A 27,164-nucleotide genomic window follows, 5' to 3' on the forward strand; every position below is an offset into this window, starting at 1 on the left:
TGTCACAGAAAAAGTCTGTGCAATATAATGAGATTCAGCATAAGCTAATACCTCCTACTTCTATGTTGCTGGGGGAGGATGGTGTCTCTGCTATTTTGTGACTTATTCTCAACCAGCTTCTCAGTGGTGTGTGTGTGTGTGTGTGTGTGTTTGTTTGTTTGTTTGTCAAGACGGAGCCTCGTTTTGTCGCCCAGGCTGGAGTGCAGTGGTGCGATCTTGGCTCACCGCAACCTCTGCCTCCCAGGTTCAAGCGATTCTCCTGCCTCAGCCTCCCAAGTAGCTGGGACTACAGGCACCCGCCACCACGCCTGGCTAATATTTGTATTTTTAGTAGATAGAGATGGGGTTTCACTATGTTGGCCAGGCTGGTCTCAAACTCCTGACCTCAGGTGATCCACCCGCTTTGGCCACCTCGGGATTACAGGCGTGAGCCACCTTGCCCAGCCTTCTCAGTGGTTTTATGGCCATTTTTGTGGTCTTAATCTACCAAACCAATAGTATCAGTAGTCATTCAAAGTCTAAAGACAGTTTAAAGATTCAGAGGGACCCAGTGTGATATGAGGCAAGAGTGAAATCACAGGTCTAGTAATTTAGACCATCTACATACTTGCCATTCTTTTTTTTTTTTTTTTGAAGGCGAGTGATTGTTTCTCTGTTATAAGCATTACTCATGAGCATGTCTGTTAAATAAAAGAAACATTATTTTAAAAACTGATTGCCGGCAAAGTTTTACACTGGGCAAAGTCTTATTTTCATCATTCTTGAAGTTCTGGTAGTGATCCAGCATCTGTATTCTATGAATGGAGGAAGAATTAATACCTCTCCCACACACACATCCTCCTCCCCTTTATTACTCCCCTAGAATGGAAGCAGAACTGTAGGTAAAGAGAGAACAAATCATTCAGATGAGTAGCCGTAGTGGCATCACCTCTGCGATGCCTTTCTCTTTATTGTTTGGCAATGTTAATCTCATCTAATGTCAGATATGCAGATGCAACCAAATGTAACCACTGTTTTTTGTTTTTGTTTTTGTTTTTTTTTTGAGACAGAGTCTCGCTCTGTCGCCCAGGCAGGAGTGCAGTGGCCGGATCTCAGCTCACTGCAAGCTCCGCCTCCCGGCTTCACGCCATTCTCCTGCCTCAGCCTCCCGAGTAGCTGGGACTACAGGCGCCCGCCACCTCGTCCGGCTAGTTTTTTGTATTTTTTAGTAGAGACGGGCTTTCACCGTTTTAACCAGGATGGTCTCGATATCCTGACCTCGTGATCCGCCCGTCTCGGCCTCCCAAAGTGCTGGGATTACAGGCTTGAGCCACCGCGCCCGGCCCCACTGTTCTTTTTTAATTTCAATTTGAACACACAGCCGTGCAACGGTCTTCATTTTTGAATGGGGATTATTTTCGTCTTCATGAAACTTTGAGATTATTGGATCGATGGCCATTCAGTTTTGGTGCAAGAGAAGGTCTGTAGGAGAAAAAAAAAATCCTAAGTGGAACAAGAGAGTAAAGAACATTGTTATAATTCATATAATTCATTTTTCCTATAGGAATTCTGGAAATACTGGGGTTAAGGCAACAGTGGCCAACATAGATCTCTACTACCTAAGACTTTCACTTCTTCCTTGATATATATAACTAAGGCTATGTGGCCTGCTTGACCAGAACTCTAATGGAAGCTGGCTCTATTTTTTTTTTTTTTTAAATCAGACACTGTTGTCTATACTTCTAGAAAATAAGACATACAAATAGGAAACAATATGTAAAACTGCAACTGAACACAGGTCGGGTTGCTCACCTGTGTCTACCAGAGTCTAACAAGAGCGAGGTATGGTAGAAAGAAAATGATTTTATTAACCAAAATTAGTAAAGGGAAAGTGGCCAGATTTCTATCCAAAGGAATCGTTTCAATTTTTGAAGGGAAAGCAGAGGTTTAAAAAGGGGAAACTTGATAAGGAAGGCATGCAAGAATTGTGCCGGAAAAAAAAAAAGAAGAATTGTGCTGAGTACAATGTGGGTCTTATTCTGGTGGCTCTCTTGGGTCCCAATCCACCTGGAATGCAGGCTTATGTCATCTCAACAATGGCCAGGTTGTTAACTAGCCGCCTTGAAGTCATCTCTGGAATTTTGCAGCTGGGTCTGCAGGCTTGTTCTCTCTGTCTCAAGATTAGCCCCTGGAACTTCTAAGAAGGCATATAATTAGATAGTAGCATGCAGTTAGATAAATGTGAAGGGAGTATATACCGTGAGAAACACAGGGACCATGGAGTCTATATAAAGGCTAAGGGAAAAGGCTTCTGTAGTTTGCTTCGAAGTTACATCTTAAAACCCAAGAGGAAAGAAATACATACATATTAAAATGCAGTTTTGGGGTTTTGTTTTGTTTTGTTGGTTTGTTTGTTTGAGTCAGATTCTTATTCTGTCACTCAGGCTAGAGTGCAGTGGCATGATCTCAGCTCACTTCAACCTCTGCCTCCTGGGTTCAAGCCATTCTCAAGGCTCAGCCTCCCATGTAGCTGGGATTACAGGTGCGCCACCACGCCCAGCTAATTTTTTTGTATTTTCAGTAGAGATGGGGTTTCACCATGTTGACCAAGTTGGTCTCGAACTCCTGACCTCAAGTGATCCACCTGCCTTGGCCTCCCAAAGTGCGGGATTACAGGCACGAGCCACCATGCTCGGCCCTTAAAATGCATTTTGAAGTTAAGTGACCCAGTTACAAAAGTAACAACTTCTTTCTTTCTTTTCTTTTTTTTTTTTTTTTTTTTTTTTGAGATGGAGTCTTGCTCTGTTGCCCAGGCTGGAGTGCAGTGGCGCAATCTTGGCTCACTGCAACCTCTGCCTCCTGGGTTCAAGCAACTGTTCTGCCTCAGCCTGTGACTACAGGTGCACGCCACCAATTTTTGTATTTTTAGTAGAGACAGGATTTCACCATTTTGGCCAGGATAATCTTGATCTCCTGACTTTGTGATCTGCCCGCCCCAGCCTCCCAAAGTGCTGGGATTGCAGGCATGAGCCAACCCGTCTGGCCAACAACTTCATTTTCTTTTCATGTATCCTTATTGAACACTATGTACCAAATACAAATTCCATGATCACATGGAGATACAAAGTTGAATAAGACTGCCGGATACGGTGGCTCATGCCTGTAATTCCAGTGCTTTGGGAGGGCAAGGCGGGCAGATCATCTGAGGTTGGGAGTTTGAGACCAGCCTGACCAACATGGAGAAACCCCATCTCTACTAAAAATACAAAGTTAGCCGGGCATGGTGGCACATGCTGTAATTTAAGCTACTCAGGAGGCTGAGGCAGGAAAATCACTTAAACCTGGGAGGCAGAGGTTGCAGTGAGCCGAGATCGTGCCATTGCACTCCAGCCTGGGCAACAAGAGTGAAACTCCGTCTCAAAACAAAACAAAGTTGAGTAAGACATGGTCCCCAAGCAGGGAGAAGTTATTATTGCATTCTGAAAATGACCAGCATCATCCAGTGCTCTGGCTCATCATTTTACTCTCTCTCTCTTTGTTTTTTTAGAGACAAGGTCTCACTCTGTTGCCCAGGTTGACCTCAAACTCGTAGACTCAAGCAATCCTCCCACCTTGGCCTCCCAAGTAGCTGGGACTGCAGGTGTGCATCACCATACCTGGCCATATTTCTATCTTTTTTTCATCCTCCTGTCTACCTCTCCTCTCTGTTTTTTAAATCCACTGTGAAGGTGTGGAATATTTTGTCTTGGACAGAGAATTGACTTAAAGACAGGAAACAAAGGTTTAAAATCAAAAGAAAATTCTAAATAAAGAATTTGAGATCCCATAGGGATTTATTTATTTATCTATTTATTTATTTATTTTATTTTTGAGACCAAGTCTTGCTTTGTTGCCCAGGCTGGGAGGGCAGTGGCGTGATCTTGGCTCACTGCAACCTCTGCTTCCTGGGTTCAAGTGATTCTCATGTCTCGGCCACCCAAGTAGCTGGGATTACATGCGTGTGCCACCATGCCTGGCCGATTTTTGTATTTTTAGTAGAGACAGGTTTTTGCCATGTTAGTCAAGCTGGTCTCAAACTCCTGGCCTCAAGCGATCCGCCTGCCTCAGCCTCCCAAAGTGCTGAGATTACAGGTGTGAGCCACCACAACTGGCCTGATTTAATACTTTGATGAATAATCTAGAAAGTGGGGTATAGAAACAACTCTTCAGATTTACTCATGATCCTTAGCCCTTCGTGATGAAATGCCTTATGAGTACACATAGACTACAAGAAAATACATTTTAAAAATAAGCAGTTTTAAAAGTTATGTTTTGCCATATAACAAATTACTCAAAATTCAGTAGCCTAAAATAAGAACCATTTTATTTGCTCATAATTCTGTGGGTCAGCAATTTGGATTGGGCTTAGCTGAGCAGTTTTGCTGGTCTTGCTAGATATGCTAATTAGCTTGAGTGTGGTAATCATTTCACACTGTTCTCCATATCAAAACATCACATTGTACACCGAAAATATATAAAATTTTTATCTGTCAATCATATCTCAATGAAACTGGGAGAAAAATAAAGTGGAAGCTACAAGGTCTTTGTCGACCTAGGTAAGATACCACAAAATGTTGCTTCTGTTGCCTTCTGCCGGACAAAGTAAATCACAAGGCCAGTGCAGAGTCACAAAGGAGAAATAGATCCCACCACTTAATGGATAGAATGGCAAAGTCACACAGTGCGGGGCCTGCAGAAAAGTATAGGACAATCACTGCCCCTATATTTGTAAACAATCTACCACTTCAGATTAGCTGCTCTCACTAAAAATATAGTAAGTAGGCTTCATGAAAAGACTTGCAAACCACTGACTTACACCTAGATTGCTTTCAAATATTCAGAGAAAGAATGGCAAAAACTTGTCATTGGCTTTTTTTAGTCATCGTAAACCATCTCTTACTGCCAAACCTCCCACTTACTCTTCACTCATTGCCAGTCCATTTCCAACCCCATAGACACCACTGAAGTGGCTACTGCCAGGTTCCTCCTCTTTGATGCTGAGTCATAACTTATTGGGGTTTTCTTCCAGTGATCTTCCACTTTGATGCTGAGTCATAACTTATTGGGGTTTTCTTCCACTGATCCTGCCCACTGTTATTTCTTTGAAACTTCCTCCCTTCTCCCTTGATTGCTTTAATTTTTTTTTTTTTTTTTTTTTTTTTTGGATGGTGTCTCACTCTGTCACCAAGGTTGGAGTGTAGTGCCAAGATCTTGGCTCACTGCAACCTCCACCTCCACCTCCCGGGCTCAAGAGATTCTCCTGCCTCAGCCTCCAGAGTAGCTGGGACTACAGGCATGTGCCACCACGCCCAGCTAATTTTTGTATTTTTAGTAGAGATAGGTTTTTGCCATGTTGGCCAGGCTGGTCGCGAACTCCTGACCTCAAGTGATTCACCCGTCTCCCAAAGTGCCTCCCAAAGTGCTTGGATTACAGGCATGAGCCACTGTGCCCAGCCTCCCTTGATTGCTTTGAATTGAATTACTCTTGTCATCATTCTTTCCGACCCTTCCTTCCAACACACACACATACGCGCGCATGCACGCACGCACGCGCGTGCACACACACACACACACTCTCTTGATCTCCCCAGAATGCAGGATTGTTCATAAATCGCTAAACATTTCAGGTTGCATGTACAAAACTTCTGTTTCGTCGTTCCTGACTGGTTAACTCCCTCTCAATCTTAAAGATTCATCTTAAGTTTCGTTTCTTCCAAGAAGCCATTTTTGTCCCAGTTGCTAACCTACTTCCACCTCCCCTCAGTGTGTTCCCACAGCATCCTGTGCATACCTTTATGTTTATGTTATGAAATTATTCTTTTCTGTCTTACTGGACTCTTAAGTGCCTTGAGGGGTAAAGACCAAATCTGTATACCTCTGAGTCTGTAACATAATGCCTCATACCCAGCAAGACTGCAGTAAGCATTGAATTAAATTGCACTGTGAAGAAATAAGGAAGTGTATGACACTGACAGCAACAAGTGCTATTAACATAAAACTCTTCCTACTTATTAACATAGTAATCCCACTTTGAAAGAATATACTTCCAGGAAATGATCTGCAAGAAAAAAATCTTGTTGTAAAGACTTATAAGGAGCCATATTTTGTAACTGCAGAGGGGAAAGCAGGCAATCAAATGCCCAATTATATAAGAACTTAAACTGTAAACTATAGTAAATTAATGTCATAAGATATATCATAATTAGACAGAGAAATAAGTGAATGTAAAAAAATGGAAAAAAAAACATAGAAAGTGTTGGCAAGGATGTAGAAAAATTTGAAGCCTCATGCAATACTGGTGGAAATGTAAAATGGTACAGCCCCTGTGGAAAAATGCTTGATAGTTCCTCAAAAAATTAAACATATAGTTAGTTACCTGACCCAGTCATTCCACTCAAAAAACTTGTACATGCATGTCCGTAGTAGCTATTCATAATAGCCAAAAAATGGAAAGAAGCCAAATGCCCAACTGATGAATGGATAAATAAAATGTATGTGTCCATGCAACTGTTCAGCTATAAAAAGGAATGAAGTACTGATATATGCTACAGCACGTACTTGAAAACATTATGCTAAGTGAAAGAAGCCCGACACAAATGGCCATACAGTGTATGATTCCATTTATAGGAAATGTGCTTTGCTTTGCTCTGTGGCAAATCCAGAGAGACAGGAAGCAGATTAGCGGATGGGGCAGGGAAGGATTGGGAATGACTAACAAGTGTGAGATTTCTTTTAAGGGTGGTGAAAATGTTCCGGAATTAGGTAGTGATGAAGATTACACAAAATTGTGAATATACTAAACACCATTGAAGTGTACTTTTAAAAATGGTGAATTTTATCTTAATTTTTCAGAAGGAGAAATTGATTATTAATGTTATATTAAAAAGAAAAGCATATCATGAGGGAGGAAAAAAGCAAAGCACAAAATAACATGCATACTTGTTAGAACTAAAAATGTGTTGATAACTGGGGAAAAGACAGAGGATATCATGAATTGGCTGTTTTTAATTTGTAGGCATTTTATCATTGTAGATAAAGTTGCTTAAAATTTAGTACTTTTACAGGCATATCTGCCAGAACATTATTGCAAATTATGCAAAGCTAAAATATAGACCTATAAAGTTCTACATGATAAGGTAACTAGGTTCTGTAGTTTTATAATATAAAGTAGGAGAGGACAAGTCATTGCGTTAATAGAGTGCTTGTTGGGATAACCTGTGTTTTATTGGTGGGGAGATGATCAAAGGGACTCAATGTGAAGATCAACAAATTACCCATATAAGATTTCTCTTCCTGGTTTTGACATGAGTATAGGAATGCAAGAGGCTAAAGGGGTATTTTGAGAAGCAAGTCCTTGAGGTAGCCACCAGCTAGTTTTCTCTTGAAAGCAATCAGGAGAAAGTAACCAGGAGGACGTGAATTAACAGCTTTTCTAGAGGAATTTAAAATAAAGAATGAAGGCATTAAGAGGTACTCTAAAGTCCAAATTGCTACAAAGAAGTAAGGCTTACAAATAAGAAAATAGCCCAAAAACTACAGGGAAAATTAGGATAAAGCATTGTGGGTGGTTTTTTTAAATTTACCTTTTTTTTTTTTTTTTTTTTTTTTGAGATGATAGCTTGCTGTCTTGCCTAGGCTGGCCTTGAACTCCTGGACTCAAGTGATCCTGCTGCCTTAGCCTCCCAAGTAGCTGGGACTATAGGTGTGTGCTGCTGAGCCTGGCTAACTACTAAAGGTGATTTTAAAAATCCTATCCTTGTACAGGTACAGCCCTTTAAATTTTGGCAGGGCTCAGGGGCTCACGCCTGTAATCTCAGCACTTTGGGAGGCTGAGGCGAGCAGATCACTTGAGGACAGGAGTTCGAGACCAGCCTGGCCAACATGGTGAAACCCCGTCTCTACTAAAAATACAAAAAAAAAAAAAAAAAAGTAGCCAGGCATGGTGGCATGTGCCTGTAATCTCAGTACTCAGGAGGCTGAGACAGAATTGCTTGAACCTGGGAGGCGGAGGTTGCAGTGAGCCGAGATTGTGCTCTGCACTTCAGCCTGGGCAACAGAGCAAGACTATGTCTTGAAAAAAAATAGTAAATAAATTACATTTTATGAAATCCTATTCTTGTACAGGTACAGCCCTTTAAATTTTATTTTATGCTAGAAGTAAAAACTTTTGTGTTGGAAAACCTAGGTATGTATTAGAATAAATGATTGTCTGCTAAGAGAAGGCATCTGTGGCTGGGGATCCCTATAACCATTGGTTGCCACATCTGCTTCTCTGACACTGGGGTGCTCCTGTCCCAGGAGGAATCGCTTCCTGTGACATCATAAGAAATATATATTTGTTCTCTCCCCCTGTTTAGGAGTCTTCAAAATGTAAGGTCTTTCTGCATGCTAAAGAGATGACTAGTAGCTGGGGGCTCCTGGATAACCTCAGGATGGTTGCCAGGGGAACCAACCATGTGCTTAGAGGCTAGGAACTTTCCACCCTGCTCCCCACCCTCCTAGGAGGGGAGAGGAGCTGGAGATTGAATTAATAATCAATCATGCCTGCATGAGGAAGCCTCCAAACAACTCCCTAATGTACAGGAGTTCAGAAAGCTTCCAAGTTGGTGAACATGTGGAGATGCTGGGAGGGTGGTGTGCCTGGAGCCGGCATGGAAGCTCTGCACCTCTTCCTGAGTACCTTGCCCTGTGCCTACCTCCCGTCTGGCTGTTCCTGAGTTGTATCCTTTTATAACAAACCAGTAATCTACTAAGTAAACTGTTATTTCTGAGTTCCGTGAGCTGTTTCTAACCAGTTATTGAATCTGAGGCGGGGGTCGTGGGTTTTATAACTGGCCAATCAGAAGCACAGGTGACATACTGGACTTGCAAATTGGTGTCTAAACTGGGCAGCGGGGGGCAGTCCTGTGAGACTGAGCCCTTAACCTGTAAGATCTCACACTCAAACTAGACAGCATCAGTATTGAATTAAATTGTAGGACACCCAGCAGTGTCCACCAAGTAATGGAGGATTCCTTGGTGTGGGAAAACCCCACATATTTGGTCACCAGAAGTTCTGTGTGAGTACAGAAAACAAGAGTTTATCCCAGAACGCAAGTTTTCTTCTGAAAGGTGCCTCTGAGAAACCTGAGGAGGAGCTGAAAGAGGTTGACAACAGGAGCTAGATGAGACCCTGTTGGAGAGACTGTGGGGTCTAACAGACACGTTCCTGGAGAGGGTTTGGTCCCCGGCCAGAGCCACTTTTAACCTCTCCCTCTTCATAGGTCAAAAAATGTACAGGTTTTCCAACACAGCCTTGCAGATTGGGCCCACTTCCTTTATGACCCTGGTTCTTCCTGTTACCTTTGAACCTGAAAGGTCACAAATGGAGCCAAGGCAACAGTTGCAGTCACAGCAGATACTTCTAGGGCCTAAGCTTGCTGTCAGGAGGAATGGAAAGATCTAGATTGTTACTGCTCTATTTGAGCTGTCTTGGTGGGAAATCTGAAATTCAGTATTATTTGAAGTGCTGATTATGTGAATTATTTTTATTTTTGTTTTAAACTTCAACACATTGATCTACCTAAACTTGGTGGGGAGAAGTCTCTCTCCTTCATCTCACAGAAAGACTCCCAACTTCAGCAGTGCCCTCCATGCTGTCAAAACGCCTTATGGCTGTGGTGTAAAGCAGCCACTGTCTCTTCCTAGTGGGTTGGAGCGACAGAGGGAGGGCCTGCAAAAGGTTCAACCACAGGATGGGGACTGTGGAGGACAGATCAGGAGTTCATTTCCTTAGTGCACTTTGGCCATTAGACATGTATATATGTGTTTATTTAAAAAAAAAAAAAAAAAGTCCATGCTCATTTTTTGTCTTAAAATATTTAAAATGTTTCCAACTGAAAAAAAAGACATGTATGTATCTGTGCCTTTAAAGATATATTACATGTTGTATCCATAAATCTATCTGTTAGTAGAAAACGCAAAAGGCTGAATCAAATGCTCTCTTATGAATTCAGATCAGGCATAGCCCGTGAATAGAAAGGTTCCTAATCCCTCTTTATTTATCATCATGATCATCATTCTTTATCTCAACTATAGCATATAGAAAGTAATATGTTTGATGTTCATATACCACCAGGAAATAACAGACGTTAACCTTTCACCATATGTGCGCCAGAGCTTTTTATTTATTTATTTCTATTTTTATTTTATTTATTTATTTATTTATTTATTTATTTATTTATTTATTTATTTATTTATTGAGATGGAGTCTCACTCTGTCACCCAGGCTGGAATGCAGGTGCGTGATCTCGGTTCACTGCAAGCTCCGCCTCCCTGGTTCATGCCATTCTCCTGTCTCAGCCTCCCGAGTAGCTGGGACTACAGGCGCCCGCCACCACGCCCGGCTAATTTCTTTGTATTTTTTTTAGTAGAGACGAGGTTTCACCGTGTCAGCCAGGATGGTCTCAATCTCCTGACCTCCTGATCCGCCAGCCTCGGCCTCCCAAAGTGCTGGGATTACAGGCTTGAGCCACTGCGCCCGACCAGCTTTTTATTTTTTTGTATATTTCACATATAGCTGCAGCTCTTCACCATCCTGTTCCTTTTCTCCTGGGAGTTAACCTCTTTTTTTAACTTGTTTGTCATTTACATTTATATTTTTTAACTGCTATTATGTGTGTTCATATATGGATTCAAAATAGTATTATTTTTGTGCTTGCGTGTGTATATGTGATTTATTAAATGGCATCCCACTGTTTCTAACCTCTTAGGACATTCTTTGTACTCAACATTGTTTTGATATTGATGCATATAGCCCCAGTTCATTCATTTATGTTTCTGTATGGTAGTAGATTGCATACCTATCTACAGTTTATTTATCCATTCCACTACTGATGAGTGTCGGGTTATTTCCACTTCTGGAGTCATTCTTTAATACATTTATTTAAAAAAAAAAATTTTTTTTTTTTTGAGATGGAGTCTCACTCTGTCGCCCAGGCTGGAGTACAGTAGCACAATCTTGGCTCACTGCAACCTCCACCTCCTGGGTTCAAGCGATTCTCCTGCCTCAGCCTCCTGAGTAGCTAGAATTACAGGGACGTGCCACCACGCCAAGTTAATTTTTGTATTTTTAGTAGAGACAAGGTTTCACCATGTTGGCCAGGCTGGTCTCAAACTCCTGACCTCAGGTGATCCATCTACCTCGGCCTCCCAAAGTGCTGGGATTACAGGCATGAGCTACTGTGTTTGGCCTAAATTTTTTTTTTTTTTTTAATTCACAGGTTCTCAAGAAAAAAAACAATCAGCGAATGATATTCAGGTTAAAAAAATCTTTGTATATGTCTTTTGTGTGTGTGTGAACAATGTGAATAGTTCTGGTTATTTGATCTTTAATAATAAGAACAAGAAATGTAACACTTTTTTTTTTTTTTGAGACGGAGTCTCGCTGTGTTGCCCAGGCTGGAGTGCAGTAGTGCAATCTCGGCTCACTGCAAGCTCTGCCTCCCAGGTTCGCCATTCTGCTGCCTCAGCCTCCCAAGTAGCTGGGACTACAGGCGCCCGCCACCATGCCTGGCTAATTTTTTTGTATTTTTCGTAAAGACGGAGTTTCACCGTGTTAGCCAGGATGGTCTAGATCTCCTGACCTAGTGATCTGCCCACCTCGGCCTCCCAAAGTGCTGGGATTACAGACGTGAGCTACCGCGCCCAGCCGAAACATAACACTTTTTAAGTAAACAACTGATAGGCAAAGTATATACTTGGGTTCATTTCTTGATTAAAAAGGGAGCCATAAGTATTTTTGGTTTCTGAATGACAGATGTCTCAATTGTTTTAATTTTTTTGACAAGCCTGCATTGCTTTGATAATCTAAAATCAAAGTTTGACTGAAAACTCCTATTTGTTGGAATTTATTCTTTTATTTATTTATTTATTTATTTATTTTTATTTTATTTTTGAGACATAGTCTCACTCTGTCCCCCAGGCTGGAGTACAGTGGCGCAATCTCAGCTCACTGCAACCTTCACCTTCCAGGTTCAAACGATTCTCCTCCCTCCCAAGTAGCTGAGACTAAAGGTGCATGCCACCATGCCTGGCTAATTTTTTATATTTTAATAGAGATGGGGTTTCATGGTGTTGCCCACGCTGGTCACGAACTCCTGAGCTCAGGCAGTCCACCCACCTCAGCCTCCCAAAGTGCTGGGATTATAGGCGTGAACCATCGTGCCCGGCCGGTGGGATTTATTCTTTAGTTCGGAGATAAAGGTCCAAACTGATCCTACCCTAGATTTAAGGAGAGAGGTTGGTACCCAATCTCATTTTTATATGGCCTAGGTATTGTATGATCAATTCTCTTATGTTCAGCAATTGTGACCCATCATATGGCCTCCACTTACATCGTAATACCAACTGGACTCAAGGAGCCCATCTTGCTTTCTAATCAAAGGATATTTATAAGGGATTAACTTGAGTGTTCTAAGAAAAATTTGATACTGGAAATAATCTTGCTTACAATAAAACATGCTTTCCAAAGAGCACTGTGAATGGTTCTGGAGTAGAGGCAATAAGTCTAGGAAGTATTTCACTGGTTACAAATATTAAGGAGGTGGAAGATTTAGGGAAAACCTGGAAGGAAGTATTTTCCTAGGAGAGGAGGGAGTGTTAATGGATACCTGTGGTTCCTTAGGCATTCAAGTTTGAATTAACTTTCAATTTATCTTGTTGGAGAAACAAATAAGCAAACAATACAGTTATAATACAAAATTTAGAACTTTCTTAATCTTTGAAGTTTGAGGGCTAGGCATGGAGGCTAGTGCCTATAATCCCAGCACTTTGGGAGGCTGAGGTGGGAGGATTGCTTGAGGCCAGGAGTTTCATAGTGAGACCCTGTCTCTGCAAAAACAAAAAATATTAACATAAAGTTTGAATATATATATATATATGTATGTATATATTTTTTGAGACCGACTCTCACTCTGTTGTCCAGGCTGGAGAGCAATGGCATGATCACAGCTCACTGCAGCCTTGACCTCCTGGGCTCAGGTGATCCTCCCACCTCAGCCTCCCAAGTAGCTGGGACTACAGGCGCACACCACTACGCCCAGCTAGTTTTTCTATTTTTTGTAGAGATGGGGTTTCACCATGTTGCCGAGGCTGGTCTTGAACTTCTGAGCTTATGGGACCCACCCACCTTGGCTTCCCAAAGTGCTGGAATTACAGGTGTGAGTCACCATGCCTGGCCTAATTTTGTATTCATCACTTTTTGTTTTGTGCTATTTCTTTTCAAGTAGTTGCTCTCTAGTTTGTTGGCCTCCCATCCTGCTTTCCAGTCTGGATAGCCTTTATACTCTAATTCCACTTCCATTTTTATTCACACCTCTGGCAGCAATGATCCCAAACTGCAGTACTGTAGTTCTCTGACCTCACAACAATCTGTATCATACCTGTGTACTTTGTCGTTGTGGTTCCCAGTGTCTAAAATGTCTGTCCCCTCATAAGGCAAACTCGTTTACCCAACTACTGAACAGATTTCTATTTTAACACATTCCAGTGTAGAAGTTTGGGGAATAAAAGAAGTTAAAGTTGAGATGTCAAAGATGCATTTTATCATCCCTAAAGAAACTTTCTAAATAGGTAGTAAAAATATGTGTAACTAAAAGCTAATGGGGGAGGAGTTCAAATGAGATAATTATAAAAAGAAATTAACTCAAAAGAGGGAAATAAGGGAGAGAAAAGGAGAAGAAAAAGTGGACTAAATAGAAAACACTTAGTAAGACAAGTTTAAACTTATCAGTAATTATAATTGACTATAAATAGCATAAATGATTTGATAAAGGTAAAGGTAGTCATAACTGATTAAAAGAATAAAACTAAACCAAAATACATACTATTTATAACAGATATCTAAAAGTTTTTTGTTTGTTTCTTTTGTTTTGTTTTTGCCTTTTGTTTTTTGTGTTTTAGAGATTGGTCTCACTCTGCACCCAGGCAGGAGTACAGTGGTACAATCATAGCTCACCGCAGCTCACACTCTTGGGCTCAGGTGATTCTCCCACCTCAGCGTCCCAAGTAGCTGGGACTATGGGTACACACCACCGTGCTCGGCTCAGAATACACATACTTTGGTTTTTGTTTGTTTGTTTGTTTGTTTCTGAGATGGAGTTTTGCTCTTTCACCCAGGCTGGAGTGAAGTGATGCGATCTCGGCTCACTGCAACCTCTGCCTCTGAGTTCAAACCATTCTCCTGACTCAGCCTCCCGAGTAGCTGGGATTACAGGTGCACACCACCACGCCCAGGTAATTTTTGTGTTTTTAGTAGAGACAAGGTTTCACTATGTTGGCCCGCCAGGCTGGTCTCAAACCCCTCCCCTCAGGTGATCCACCTGCCTTGGCCTCCTAAAGTGATTACAGGTGTGAGCCACCACACCCGGCCACACATACTTTTTTATTACATACAGAACACTTACAAAAGCTGACCATATGCTGGCCCATAAAACTAACCTCAAAAAATATTAAAGATTGATAATCGTAATGATTATCTTCTCTGACAAGAATGTAATCAAGCTAAAAGCAGGGACAAAAATATAACCAGATAATTTCTTTTGTTTAGAAATTAAGACATAACACTTCTAAGTAGCCAACAAAGAAGAAATCAAAAGGGAAATCAGAAAATATTTTGAATGAAATGATAATAAAAATACATATCAAAATTGTGAGATGCAGGGGCCCAGTTCTAGGAAAGATGGAGTAAGCATCCTCCACCCTGTCTCTCCCACTGAGTGAAGCTATACACCTGGAAAGATTGCACAGAACTGATACTTGAGGACTCTAGAAAGTAAACAGTAGCAGGTGGACTGGGGAAGAAGTACAGAATTCAAAATACCACTGAACTGGTGGTGAGCTTCACATTTTTTCTTCAGGTATGCACTGGCCTGAACTCAAGGCAATCCCAAACCCATAAATGTGCAATTGCACAGATAGACAGAACTACAGAAGAAACCCCCTAGGTCTGGCTCAAGGAGAGGGAAGGAAGACCCTAACACTCAGAGAGAGTGGAGGAAATTCCACCTTTTTTTTTTCTTTTTTCTTTGTTCTTTCACACTCAGCCTCTAAACAATCGCATGGCAGCAGTGGCGGTGAGGATCTGCAGGAGCCTAGAACTCTGAGGGAGAGGAACTTCCTCTGATCAGAATGTATGGTGCTAAGAGGGCAAGGCAAACCTCCATTGCTTTTTCTCTCTGCTGCAAGGCCCCACCTGTGAACAGATACAGGAAGTGCATCCTAGAGCAGGGAAATAAAGCTCTGGATTTCTGGCCAGAGAACCAAAAAGAGGAGCCCCAGGGAACCAGAAAGTATCAGAATGACCAGAAAGGACAAGAAGATGACCCCATACCGTTTTATGAGCTCCTGGGATCACTTCCCAGTTGTACATTGCGTGGATCCACAAACCACCAGCACAACTGCACCAAGAGATAGACCATCCATCACACAGGCTCCAGACCGGCCACTGGGTGGCACACGTCTGCAGAAGATCTGAATAGCACTGTAAAGGTTTTGAAATGAGAATTGATGTTGAAAGCACAGTCCACAGTAGGTTAATGAGAACTTGTGGTTGAACCAAGCCAGGTAGATTACCTACTAAAAAAGAAACATTAACACTTCCCACAGGTTTTAAACAAGATCCAGAGTCTCATAATATTCAAAATTTCCGGGATAAAACTCAAAATTAACTGGCATTTGAAGAACCTGGAAATCTCAACTCACATGGAAAAAAACAATCAACAGATACCAATTCTGAGATGACAAATATGTTGGAATTATCTAAAAAAGACATTAAAGTACCTATTACAAAAGTGCCATGAGTAAATGTGAACACTGTTTTAAAAACTAAAGAAAAGGCGAAAAGTCTCAAGGAGGAAATAGAAAATGTAAAGAAGAACCAAATGGGAACTTTAGAACTGAAATATATAATAACCAAAAATGTAAAAGTTATTGCATGAGCTCTGTATTAAATTACTACCATGGCTGCTATAACAAATAGCTACAAATGTAGTAACTTAAAGCAAAACAAATGTATTATGTAATGTGATGTGTTCTGAGAATGAGAAGTGTGAAATGAATCTTACAGAGGTAAAATCAAGATGTCAGCAGACCTGCATTTCTTCTGGAGACTGCAGGGAAGGATCCATTTCCTTGCTCTTTCCAACTTCTGGAGCCTGTCATCAATCCTTGCCCTTTCCTTTATCTTTGAAGTGCATCAGTTTCACTGAACACAGTGGCTCACACTTGTCATCCCAGAACTTTGGGAGACCAAAGCAGGAGGATCATTTGAGTCCAGGAGTTTGAGACCAGCCGGGGCAACATAGCAAGACCCCCCATCTCTACAAAAAATAAAAATAAAAGTTGGCCAAGCGTGATGACACACACCTGTGGTCCCAGCTACCCAGGAGGCTGAGGCTCACTTGAGCCCATGAGGTCAAGACTGCAGTGAGCCATAATTGTGCCACTGAACTCCAGCCTGGGCAACAGAGTGAGACCCTGTCTCAAAAAATAAATACATAAATAAAGTGCTGCATCAGTCCAACCTCTGCTTTTTTGTTTCTCACATTCCTGTCTCCCTTTTACAAGGACCTTGTGATTACATTGGGCCCACGCAGATTATCCGTGATAATCTCCCTCTCAATATTCATAATTTAATCACATCTGCAAAATCCCTTTTGACATATACATTTACATATCCAGAAGTTCTAGGGATTAGTACATGGACATCTTTGGGTGGTCATTATTCTGTCTATCCAGGCTTAACAGCAGAACAGAGATGACAGAGGAAAAAGTCAGTCAACTTGAAGATAGATCAGTAGAAATGATCCAATCTGAAAAACAGAGAAAAAAAGATTGAAAAACTGAACAGAATTAAGAAATGTGGCATATATACACCATGGAATACTATGCAGCCATAAAAAAGGATGAGTTCATGTCCTTTGTAGGAACATGGGTGCAGCTGGGAACCATCATTCTCAGCAAACTATCCCAAGAACAGAAACCAAACACCGCATGTTCTCGCTCGTAGGTGGGAATTGAACAATGAGAACACTTGGACACAGGAAGGGGAACATCACACACTGGGGCCTGTCGTGGGGTGGGGGGAGGGATAGCATTAGGAGATATACCTAATGTAAATGACGAGTTAATGGGTGCAGCAAACCAACATGGCACATGTATACATATGTAACAAATCTGCACATTGTGCACATGTACCCTAGAACTTAAAATATAATAATAAAAAAAAAGAAAAATTGAACAGAGCCACAGATCTGTGGATAAAATACTAAAAAGGCAGCCAGACGTGGTAGCTCATGCCTGTAATCCCAGCACTTTGGGAGGCAGATCATGAGGTCAGGAGATCGAGACCATCTTGGCTAACAGGGTGAAACCCCGTCTCTACTAAAAATACAAAAAAATGAGCCGGGTGTGGTGGCATGCGCCTGTAGTCCCAGCTGTTGGGAGGCTGAGGCAGGAGAATCACTTGAACCTGGGAGGCGGAGGTTGCAGTGAGCAGAGATTGCACCACTGCACTCCAGCCTAGGCAACAGAATGAGACTCCGTCTCAAAAAAAAAAAGAAAGAAAAAGCCTAATAGTTGAGTCATTAGAGCTCCAGAGAAGAGGAGAAATAATTCAGTGCAGAAAAACAATTTGAAATAGTGGCTGATGAAAGACATAAATCTACAGATGCAAAGGCTCAGCAAATCCATAAAGGGTAAGTCCAAAGAAAGCCCACCTTAAACACATCATAACTGCTAAAAACTAAAGTCAAAGAAAAAATCTTGAAAGCAGCCAAAGAAAAATGATACATTACTTATAGGGGATCAATGAGTTATATGGCTGTGGATTTTATTTTAGAAACCATGAAAACGGGAAAGAAATGGAACAACACTTTTAAATACGGCAAAGACCATATATTTTAACTCTATTTTATTGATGTGAAAACTGAGGTCTTGAAAGATGAAGTGGTTGTCTTGAATCACAAGGCTCATTAATCCCATTCCTAACCTCATGACCACTTTTCTACCATGCTGTGGTTTGAATGTGTCCCCCAAAGTTCATGTGTTGGAAACTTAATCCCTAATGCCACAGCATTGAGAGGTGGAGACCTTTAAGAGGTGATTAGGTTGTAAGGACTCTGAGTCCATTTTGTGTTGCAATAACAGAATACCACAGACTGGCTAAATCCTGGCTTAAGGATTTGAAATTATTTTATCTTTAGAAGAAACAGTTCTTCTCCACTCTAATGTCCTGGTCTCTCCATAGGTTTATTCCTATATAAGGTCAACATGAAACTTTTGTGAAGTCCCCACATCCTGTAAGAATCAAAGAAAGCATCAGAAATTCCATGAGTTTCTTCAGCTTCTCCAAGTTGTGCTCTTGAGGTACATGGTTTTAATATAAACCCCGAAGCAGGGTTTTCTGAACAGTCCCAGAGAGCAAATATGGGATCTCGTTCTAAGGTCCAGAGTTAGATACTTAAATTATAGATCTAAGGCTGCCATTATTCCTTCTGAATAACTTTATACCATTTCTTTTAACATTGTAATGTCAGAAATACGTTTTTTCCTATAAAGACATATGCGTCCAGCTTTTTGTTAAAATACCTCTTCTTGTCAAATATTTCACAGATCAGTAATTTTATAGCATCAAACAATTTTGAACATACTCTTTCTATATTAGAGTTTTCTGCATCAGCCAAGGGTTAGCTGACTCGCCATTACTGGAATTGTGCTGCAGCTGGGTGAACAGCTGTGTATTTCCCCTTCTTTCTACACATGTCTCATGATGTGGCCGCCGCCACAGCTTGGTAGCACCCAGCAGAAATCCTATATCGCGTAATAGCTGCCATGACCTCAGAACCCAAATCGTATTTGTGCAAATACACCAAGATCCCAGTCAGAATGGCTGTTACTAAAAAGCCAAAAATTAACAGATGCTGGCGAGGTTGTGGAGAAAAAGGAACGCTTATACACTGTTGGCGGGAGTGTAAATTAAATGCAGCCATTGTGGAAGACAGTGGCAATTCCTGAAAGACCTAAAGACAGAAATACCATTCTACCCAGCAATCCCATTACTGGGTCTACACCCAACGGTATATAAATCATTCTTTTATAAAAACACATGCATGTGGATATTCACTGAAGCACTGTTCATAGTAGCAAAAACATGGAATCAACCTAAATGCCCATCGATGATAGACTGGATAAAGAAAATGTGGTACATATATACCATGGAATACTATGCAGCCATAAGAAAGAATGAGATCATGTCTTTTGCAGGGACATGGATGGAGCTGGAGGCCATTATCCTTAGCAAACTAACACAGGAACAGAAAACCAAATACCACATATTTTCACTTGTAAGTGGGAGCGAAATGATGAAAACACATGGACCATAGAGGGGAACAACACACACTGGGGCCTTTCAGAGGGTGGAGGGAGAGGATCAGGAAAATAACTAAATGGGTACTCGGCTTAATACCTGGGTGGTGAAATAATCTGTACAACCAACCCCCATGACTCAAGTTTACCTGTGTAACAAACCTGCGCTTGTACCCCAGAACCTAAAAGTTAGAAAAAATACACCAAGATTCAATGTCTAGTTCATACAGGTAACTAATATGCAGCAACCCCAGCAGTTACTTTCTCTCTTTTTTTTTTTTTTTTTTTTTTTTTTTTTTTGATACAGGGTCTGACTCTGTTGCCCAGGCTGGAGCGCAGTGGCACAATCACAGCTCACTATGGCTTTGACCTTCTGGGTTCAGGTGATCGTCCCACCTCAGCCTCCCATGTAGCTGGGACTACAAGCATGTGCCACCACACTCAGCTAATTTTTTGTAGAGATGAAGTTTTGCCATATTGAGGTTTTGTCATGTTGCCCAGGCTGGCCTTGAACTCCTGGACCTTAAGCAATCCACCTGCCTCAGCCTCCCAAAGTGCCAGGATTACAGGCACGAGTCACCACACCTGGCCCCAGCAATTACTTTCTATAAGAAGTAATGGAGGCCGGGCGCAGTGACTCATGCCTGAATCCTAGCACTTTGGGAGGCCAAGGCAGGTGGATCTCTTGAGGCCAGGAGTTTGAGACCCGCCTGGCCAACATGGTGAAACTCTATCTCTACTAAAAATATAAAATTATCCCAGTGTGGTGATGGGCGCCCGTAATCCCAGCTACTTGGGAGGCTGAGGCAGGAGAATCACTTAAACCTGGGAGGTGGAGGTTGTAGTGAGCCAAGATTGTACCATTGTACTCCACCCTGGGCAACAGAGTGAGACTCTCTCTCAAAAAAAAAAAAAAAAAGGCCGGGCGCGGTGGCTCACGCCTGTAATCTCAGCACTTTGGGAGGCTGAGGCGGGCAGATCACAAGGTCAGGAGATCGAGACCACGGTGAAACTCCGTCTCTATTAAAAAATACAAAAAATTAGCCAGGCGCGGTGGCGGGTGCCTGTAGTCCCAGCTACTCAGGAGGCTGAGGCAGGAGAATGGCGTGAAGCCGGGAGACGGAGCTTGCAGTGAGCCGAGATCGCGCCACTGTACTCCAGCCTGGGCGACAGAGTGAGACTCCATCTCAAAAAAAAAAAAAAAAAAAAAAAATTGGAGGCCAGGTCCAGTGGTGGCTCACGCCTGTAATCCCAACTACTTGGGCAGGCTGAGGTGAGAGAATCACTTTGGTCCAGGACTTTGAGGCCAGCCTGAACAACATAACGGGACCCTGTCTTTAAAAAATAAAAATTAAGTAAGGGAGCACTGCTTACCAGCAGCCTTCACAATCCGTGTTTAGAGGTGTCCAGGAAGCAACCTAGGAGCTCAGAAAAGCTGCCAGCAGTTAAAAACTGATTAGTTTCCAAAAATCAGTATGTATATTGGAGGGACAAAGGACAATCACCTTGTGGTTCACTTTGGACTTGGGAGTACATAGGTGGCAGCAATAAGTCCCTGTTGGTTTGAACTCCACTCTGCCTAAGACTTGATTCAGCCTGTGGGTGCTTCCTGACTCCCCATGAAACTGATCAGTCCATAAGACTAAGATTTATATATATACATATTTTATTTTTATTTTTATATACATTTATATTATATATATAATAATATTAGAGAGAGAGAGAGAGAGAGGGTGTCTCACTCTGTTGCCCAGGCTGGAGTGCAGTAGTGCCATCTCGGCTCACTGCAACCTCCACCTCCTGGGTTCAAGCAATTCTCATGCCTCAGTCTCCCGAGTAGCTGGGATTACAGGTGCCCACCACCACCCCTGGCTAGTTTTTTTGTATTTTTAGTAGAGACAGGTTTTCACCATGTTGGCCAGGCTGGTCCTGAACTCCTGACCTCAGGTGATCCGCCTGTCTCGGCCTCCCAAAGTGCTGGGATTACAGGTGTGAGCCGCCATACCCGGCCTCTGTTAGCTTTCTCATGTCCCCGGAGTTACTTGTTCCTTCAGTGTTCATGCTGATGGATGAACAGCTTTCCCTCCACTGGAGGCTGTCCTTGCCTCTCCTAACTGGGGGCTGCCATGGCTCAGTCTCCCCTCGGCACTGAAGCAGCCACTCTTCTGGGTCTCAGTCCACCTCTCACTTGTGTAGTTCCTGGTCCTCAACAGACCCTGTTGAGCATGGTCCAGGACCACTTCATGCCTTGACAGACTCCATTTGGGAACTGCTGCAGATGCTGTTGATGTCCCATATCCTCTTGGCCCATCTGAGACTGCCTATAGCTGCAACAGACAGCACCCAGCATGCTAATAGCATCCTACCTCCAGCACCTGTGTTTTCCCTCTCACTTCTCTCTCTGGTTCTCAAACCAGATTCTCCACCATTTTCATGTTTTCTGAAATCTGCTATTTACAAGAGTGATTGCTTACAAGAGTGATTGCTCCCATGCATGTATTTGCTCTGTGTGTCTGCTCTTCCATTAGCAACAAAACTGGCAAGGGGGGATTGGAGGTGGAAATGCAATGGGGCTATATTTCTACCATAGGTACTTCGTACTTTGTGTGTTTAAATCAACTTTTTTTTATTAAAAAAAAAAAAGCCTATGATTAGAAAAACTATATATGAAACAGCACACAGACCCATCCAGACCCTTAATCCCTTTCCCCAGAAGCAACAACTATTGCCAGATTTCTGATGTATTCTTCCAGAAATATTCTAGGGATATACAAGTACAAGCATCTTAAATAGATTCATTTTGTTTACATACATGGGACCATAATACACATAACACATATTTAAACTTCACTAACTATATTGGAGATCACTCCAAAATACAGCTACTTCACTTTTCCCACACAACTTTAGTAATGTATTGTTTGGAAATCCCAAGATTTATATAAGCTCTCCCTTTTTAATAGACATTTTGGTTGTTTAATCAACTCATTTGCTGTCACAAACAATTCTGCCTTGAATATTCTTATGTACATGTTTTTACACACATGTACAACTATACTTAATATAATTAATATTTTCTCTTTTGATAATTAGCAGGTGAGAAATAGTATCTTGTTTGATTTGTATTTCTGATGCGTGAAGTTAGAGGTTTGTATATGTTTATCAAACTGCTTCTTTTTTATTTTTATTTTTTTGAGATGGAGTTTCACTCTTGTTGCCCAGGTTGGAGTGCAATGGTGCAATTTTAGCTCACTGCAACCTCCTTCTCACAGGTTCAAGCAATTCTCCTGCTTCAGCCTCCTAAGTAGCAGGGATTACAGGCATGCGCCACCAAGCCTGGCTGATTTTGTATTTTTAGTTGAGACAGGGTTTCACCATGTTGGGCAGGCTGGTCTCGAACTCCTGACCTCAGGTGATCCACTCACCTCGGCCTCCCAAAGGGCTGGGATTATAGGTATGAGCCACCCTGCCTGGCCATTATCAAACTATTTCTATTCCTTCTTCAGTGAATTGTCTGTTCCTATCTTTTGCCTATTTCTATCTTATGGATACGAAAACTAGAAGAAAGTTCCTTTGTTGAGAAAATTATTCTTTTTAGGCCAAACTTAAAAGTTTTTAGACAGTCACATTTATTTCCTTTTTGACTTCTCAGTTTTATGTATTGTTTAAAAAACCTTCCTCTGTTTAAAATTATTTTATGAAATAACTTGATAATGTTTTCTAGTATTTTCTCAAATTCTTTTTTACATTTAAGGCTCTAGGCCAGTGCAGTGGTGCACACATGTAATCTCAACTACTTGGGAGGTTACCGTGGGAGGATAGCTTGAGCCCAAGAGTTTGAGGCTATGGTGAGCTATGATCATGAGCTTTGATCATACTACTGCACTCTAGCCTGGGCAACAGAAGAAGGCCTTGTTTATAAAAGAAAGAAAAAGAGTGAGAGTGACAGCGAGCAAGAGAGAGAAAGAAGGAAAGAGAGAGAGAAAGGAAGGAAGGAAAGAGCAAGGAAAGAAAGAAAGAAAAGAAAAAGAGAGAGAAAGAAAGAAAGGAAAGAAAGAAAAAGAAAGAAAAAAGAGAGAAAGAAAAGAAAGGAGGGAGGGAAAGAAAGAAGGAAGAGAGAGAGAGGGATGGATGGAGGGAGGGAGGGAGAGAGAGAAGAAAGAAGGGAGGGAAGGAAGGAAGGGAGGGAGGGAGGAAGGGAGGGAGGGAGGGAGGGAGGGAGGGACAGACAGACTGGTCACGGACCTGTCCGACTGTGATCAGAGCCAGTCCTCTCAGCCACCACTCCCTCGCTGCGCCTGCCCTCTCCTCTCCGGGTCCTGGGTTTCCACCTCATTCCCAGCTCCCATCTCCTCCCCCTCCCTCCTCCTCCTGTCCACCCACTCACCCCCTGCTCTGATCACAGTCGGACAGGTCCATGACCAGTCCTTCCCTGCCTGCCCCAACCCCCTATCTTCTAGCTTTGGCAGATAGCCCAAGGGACAGACAAGGAAGGAAGGGAGGGAGGGAGGATTCTAGTCTATCTGGAAATTATTTTAGCGTAAAAATCAGCTCTCATATTTTTATCTTTTCTTTGTTTTTCATTTCTAACCTTGACTCTTTGATCAATGATCCAGCTTTTGAGGAGTTCAGAACAATCCAGATTTCCCAGGTCCTTGGGAACATGACCGAACCTGGCTTATTGACACGTTGCTGGTTGTGACTTCAAAACCCTAAGACTCTGAGCTTTTGGTCCAGAGCCCAAGAGGAGCCTCGGCACCATTCTCACTGGGGGCATGTGGGCTCCAGGTGGCCCCCACGGCGACCTGGATTCCCATTTGACTCAGAGTCACAGGCTGTAGCGCTTCCTCTGTAAGTTCAGCCCTGGCTCCCTCCCCTCTTCCCTCCCATCCCATCTGCATACTGCCCTGCCAGCTCTTCCTTGCAGAAATTTGCATCATGGGCTTGTAGGGACTGCTTCACTGAGCCATGGTCTGTTCGGCTGCCCCTCTGCTGCTCCTGGCCACAACTCTTCCCCTGCTGGGGTCACCAGTTGCCCAAGCATCCCAACCTGTAAGTGAAACCGGGGTGAGACCCAGGGAAGGCCTGCAGAGGCGACAATGGGGACCTCTGGTTGGGAGAGACCAGGCGTGGAATGAAAGGATAGGTAGTGGGGAAAGGACTGAGGGGAGAAGAAGTAATGCGTAAGGAAAGTGGATGCTTTGTTATGAGATCTCTGAGAACTCAATTTTATTTTCCTGGGTGTGGGGGATAGCTCTTGTTTCCTTATTTGAGTCCCTGTAAACTCCTATGATACCTGCTGTACTTTGGATAAAGGCTCGTCCAGTCAAGCTGGCCATTTAAAAAGAAAAAGAAAAACTTTGCAGATTTGGGAACTACTGGCTTAGAGGATGGGAGAGAATCTGAGGAAAGACATCAGAGTCTAGAGGGTGCTTTTCCATCTGTGTTCTCACAGACAGCTATATCTATGCCTGTGTCTACATCTATATACCACTAAGCCTAAATCTATCTGTATTGCTAAATCTAAATCTGTCTTTATGTAAATATATATCTGTATCTGTATCTAAATCTATCTATATCTATACCTTTTTTAAGACATGCTCTCACCATGTTGCCCAGGCTGGACTTGAACTCCTGGGCTCAAGTGATCCTCCCACCTCAGCCTCCCAAGTAGCTGGGACTGAAGGCACGTGCCATTGTGACCAGCTTATACTCATGTCTTATCCATATTCGTATCTGTATCAAAATCTGGTTTTGGGTGGATACCCACACGCACACGCAGGTGCATATAGACAGGGCTCAGGTCTGTGACACTGTGAGCCCCTCCATATTTCCTGGAGGAAGGGCTGCCTGGTTCTGTCTCCTTGGCCCAGCTCCTTCCTCACCTCCCTACCAGACAGACCCTTCCCTGCCTGCCCCATCCCCCTATCCTCTAGCTTTGGCCGATGGCCCAAGGGACAGACAATGTGGGTCCAGACCTCCACCGTCACCCTGTCAGAGGAGGAGTTGGTGAGGAAATAATGTACAGGAACCAAAGACAAAGGAAAGAGGCTGCCTTCTTCTCACCCTGCTGTCAAATCCTACAGAAGGAATAAACTCCCCAAGCGCCTGGGCCCCAGCCAACTCTGTCCAGCTCCACTGCTGGAGCTCCAGACCCAGCCATTTCAATTAGCCTAGAGGCCCAGGGACAGGTAAATGCAGGAAGGAATTAAACAAAGCATGTTGACTTCCCAGGGCGTTCCTGGTTCCTGGTCTTGGGTGGGATAGCAGGGTTCCTGGGGTTGCATCCCTGGCACCCACTAAGAGAAGCCTGCTTTCCCTTCCTGATGTGTACCCTTGATTCCTGGCAAAAAGAAGAGCTGGTTGAGACTGAGTTGTGCTGGCTGAGACTAGTCGGGCTGGCCCCTGGGGTGCCTTTGGAAGGGACTTGAGGTCTCTCCTCTGTGTTCTATTCCAGGGACAGAGTCAGGCTGGAGGGGAATCTGGATCTGGGCAGCTCCTGGACCAACAGAATGGAGCAGGAGGTGAGTGAATGGACAAGAGGAGGAGGGAGGGGGAGGAGATAGGGGCTGGGAATGAGGTGGAAACCCAGGACCCGGAGAGGAGAGGGCAGGCGCAGCGAGGGAGTGGTGGCGGAGAGAGAGGACTGGCTCTGATCACAGTCGGACAGGTCGTTGACCAGTTCTCTAGCAGCGAGGCCTGGAGATGAACTCATTGTCTTTGGAGCCTCATCCATAAAATAGGTGTTGCTGGATGGATGACGTGAAGCTATGTATCTGAAGCCACTGTGCCTAGGGGAAGACTTGTTCCCTTCCTGAGCCCTGTATATGCACCTGGACAGCCTGTGGGAGGGGGTTGGCTCTGCATTCCTGGGACTGGCCAGCTAGATGAGAGACTCCAGAGGGGACCAGCTTGTGGCCTCGCTGCCTGTCCTCTCCAGCTGTCCCCTCTGCTCCTGTAGAATCAGCGCTGGTCTCCGTCTATGTACGTCTGGACTTTTCAGATAAGACCTGGCCCCATGAAGTCTCCAGGACCCTGACTCTCCCGGCTGCCTCAGCTTCCTCTTCCCCAAGGCCTCTTCTCACTGGCCTCAGACTCACAACAGGTACCACTTGCATGGGAAGGGGGCTGAGAGCGAATGAACAGGGGCTCCGGGGCCTCCTGCAGCCAGCTTGCCTGAGATGCTGTGAGTCCCTCTATATTTCCTAGAGGAAGGGCTGCCTGGTTCTGTCTCTTGGCCCAGCTCCTTCCTCCCCTCCCTACCAGACAGACCCTTCCCTGCCTGCCCCATCCCCTATCTTCTAACTTTGACTGATGGCCCAAGGGACAGACAATGTGGGCACAGACCTCCACCTTCACCTGTTCCCTGGCCCCTGAGACATCTGCTGCTTCAAGCGCTGACTGAGGAGGCAGTCCTGATGCATGTGCCTGACTGAGGCACCTGTAGCTTGGAGATTGGTCCAGATACCCAGCCCTAAAGCCTCTCAGGCATCAGGCAGGTGTTCACCCTGCCCACCTAGCTTCTTCAGACAGCATGTCCAGCCCCTCTTCCCTTCTCTCTGTCACAGAGTGTAATGTCAACCACGAGGGGAATTTCTATTGTGCTTGCCTCTCTGGCTACCAGTGGAACACCAGCATCTGCCTCCATTACCCTCCTTGTCAAAGCCCCCAGAACCAGCAGCCTTGTGGCTGCCTTGTCTTCAGCCATCCTGAACCCGGGTACTGCCAGTTGCTGCCACCTG

At 43.4% G+C, this 27,164-nt stretch overlaps 1 protein-coding gene across 3 annotated transcripts in view; it reads left to right on the top strand.

Moving 5' to 3' along the window:
- ADGRF3 (adhesion G protein-coupled receptor F3) overlaps positions 1 to 27,164 on the top strand; it is a 48,619-nt gene that overhangs the window by 13,323 nt on the left and 8,132 nt on the right. The window contains exons 1-5 of one of the 3 annotated variants that reach the window (XM_011972670.1): positions 24,391 to 24,568; positions 25,319 to 25,431; positions 25,880 to 25,946; positions 26,384 to 26,527; positions 26,991 to 27,164. In XM_011972670.1, the coding sequence (XP_011828060.1) occupies positions 24,391 to 24,568; positions 25,319 to 25,431; positions 25,880 to 25,946; positions 26,384 to 26,527; positions 26,991 to 27,164 (676 nt within the window). Of the gene's footprint in view, positions 1 to 24,337; positions 24,569 to 25,318; positions 25,432 to 25,879; positions 25,947 to 26,383; positions 26,528 to 26,990 lie in introns of those variants that run through there. The other 2 variants (XM_011972671.1, XM_011972672.1) reach the window with 2 other exon arrangements.

This window comes from Mandrillus leucophaeus, unplaced genomic scaffold, assembly GCF_000951045.1.
Source record: "Mandrillus leucophaeus isolate KB7577 unplaced genomic scaffold, Mleu.le_1.0 Scaffold13, whole genome shotgun sequence".
NCBI classification, from domain to species: domain Eukaryota; kingdom Metazoa; phylum Chordata; class Mammalia; order Primates; family Cercopithecidae; genus Mandrillus; species Mandrillus leucophaeus.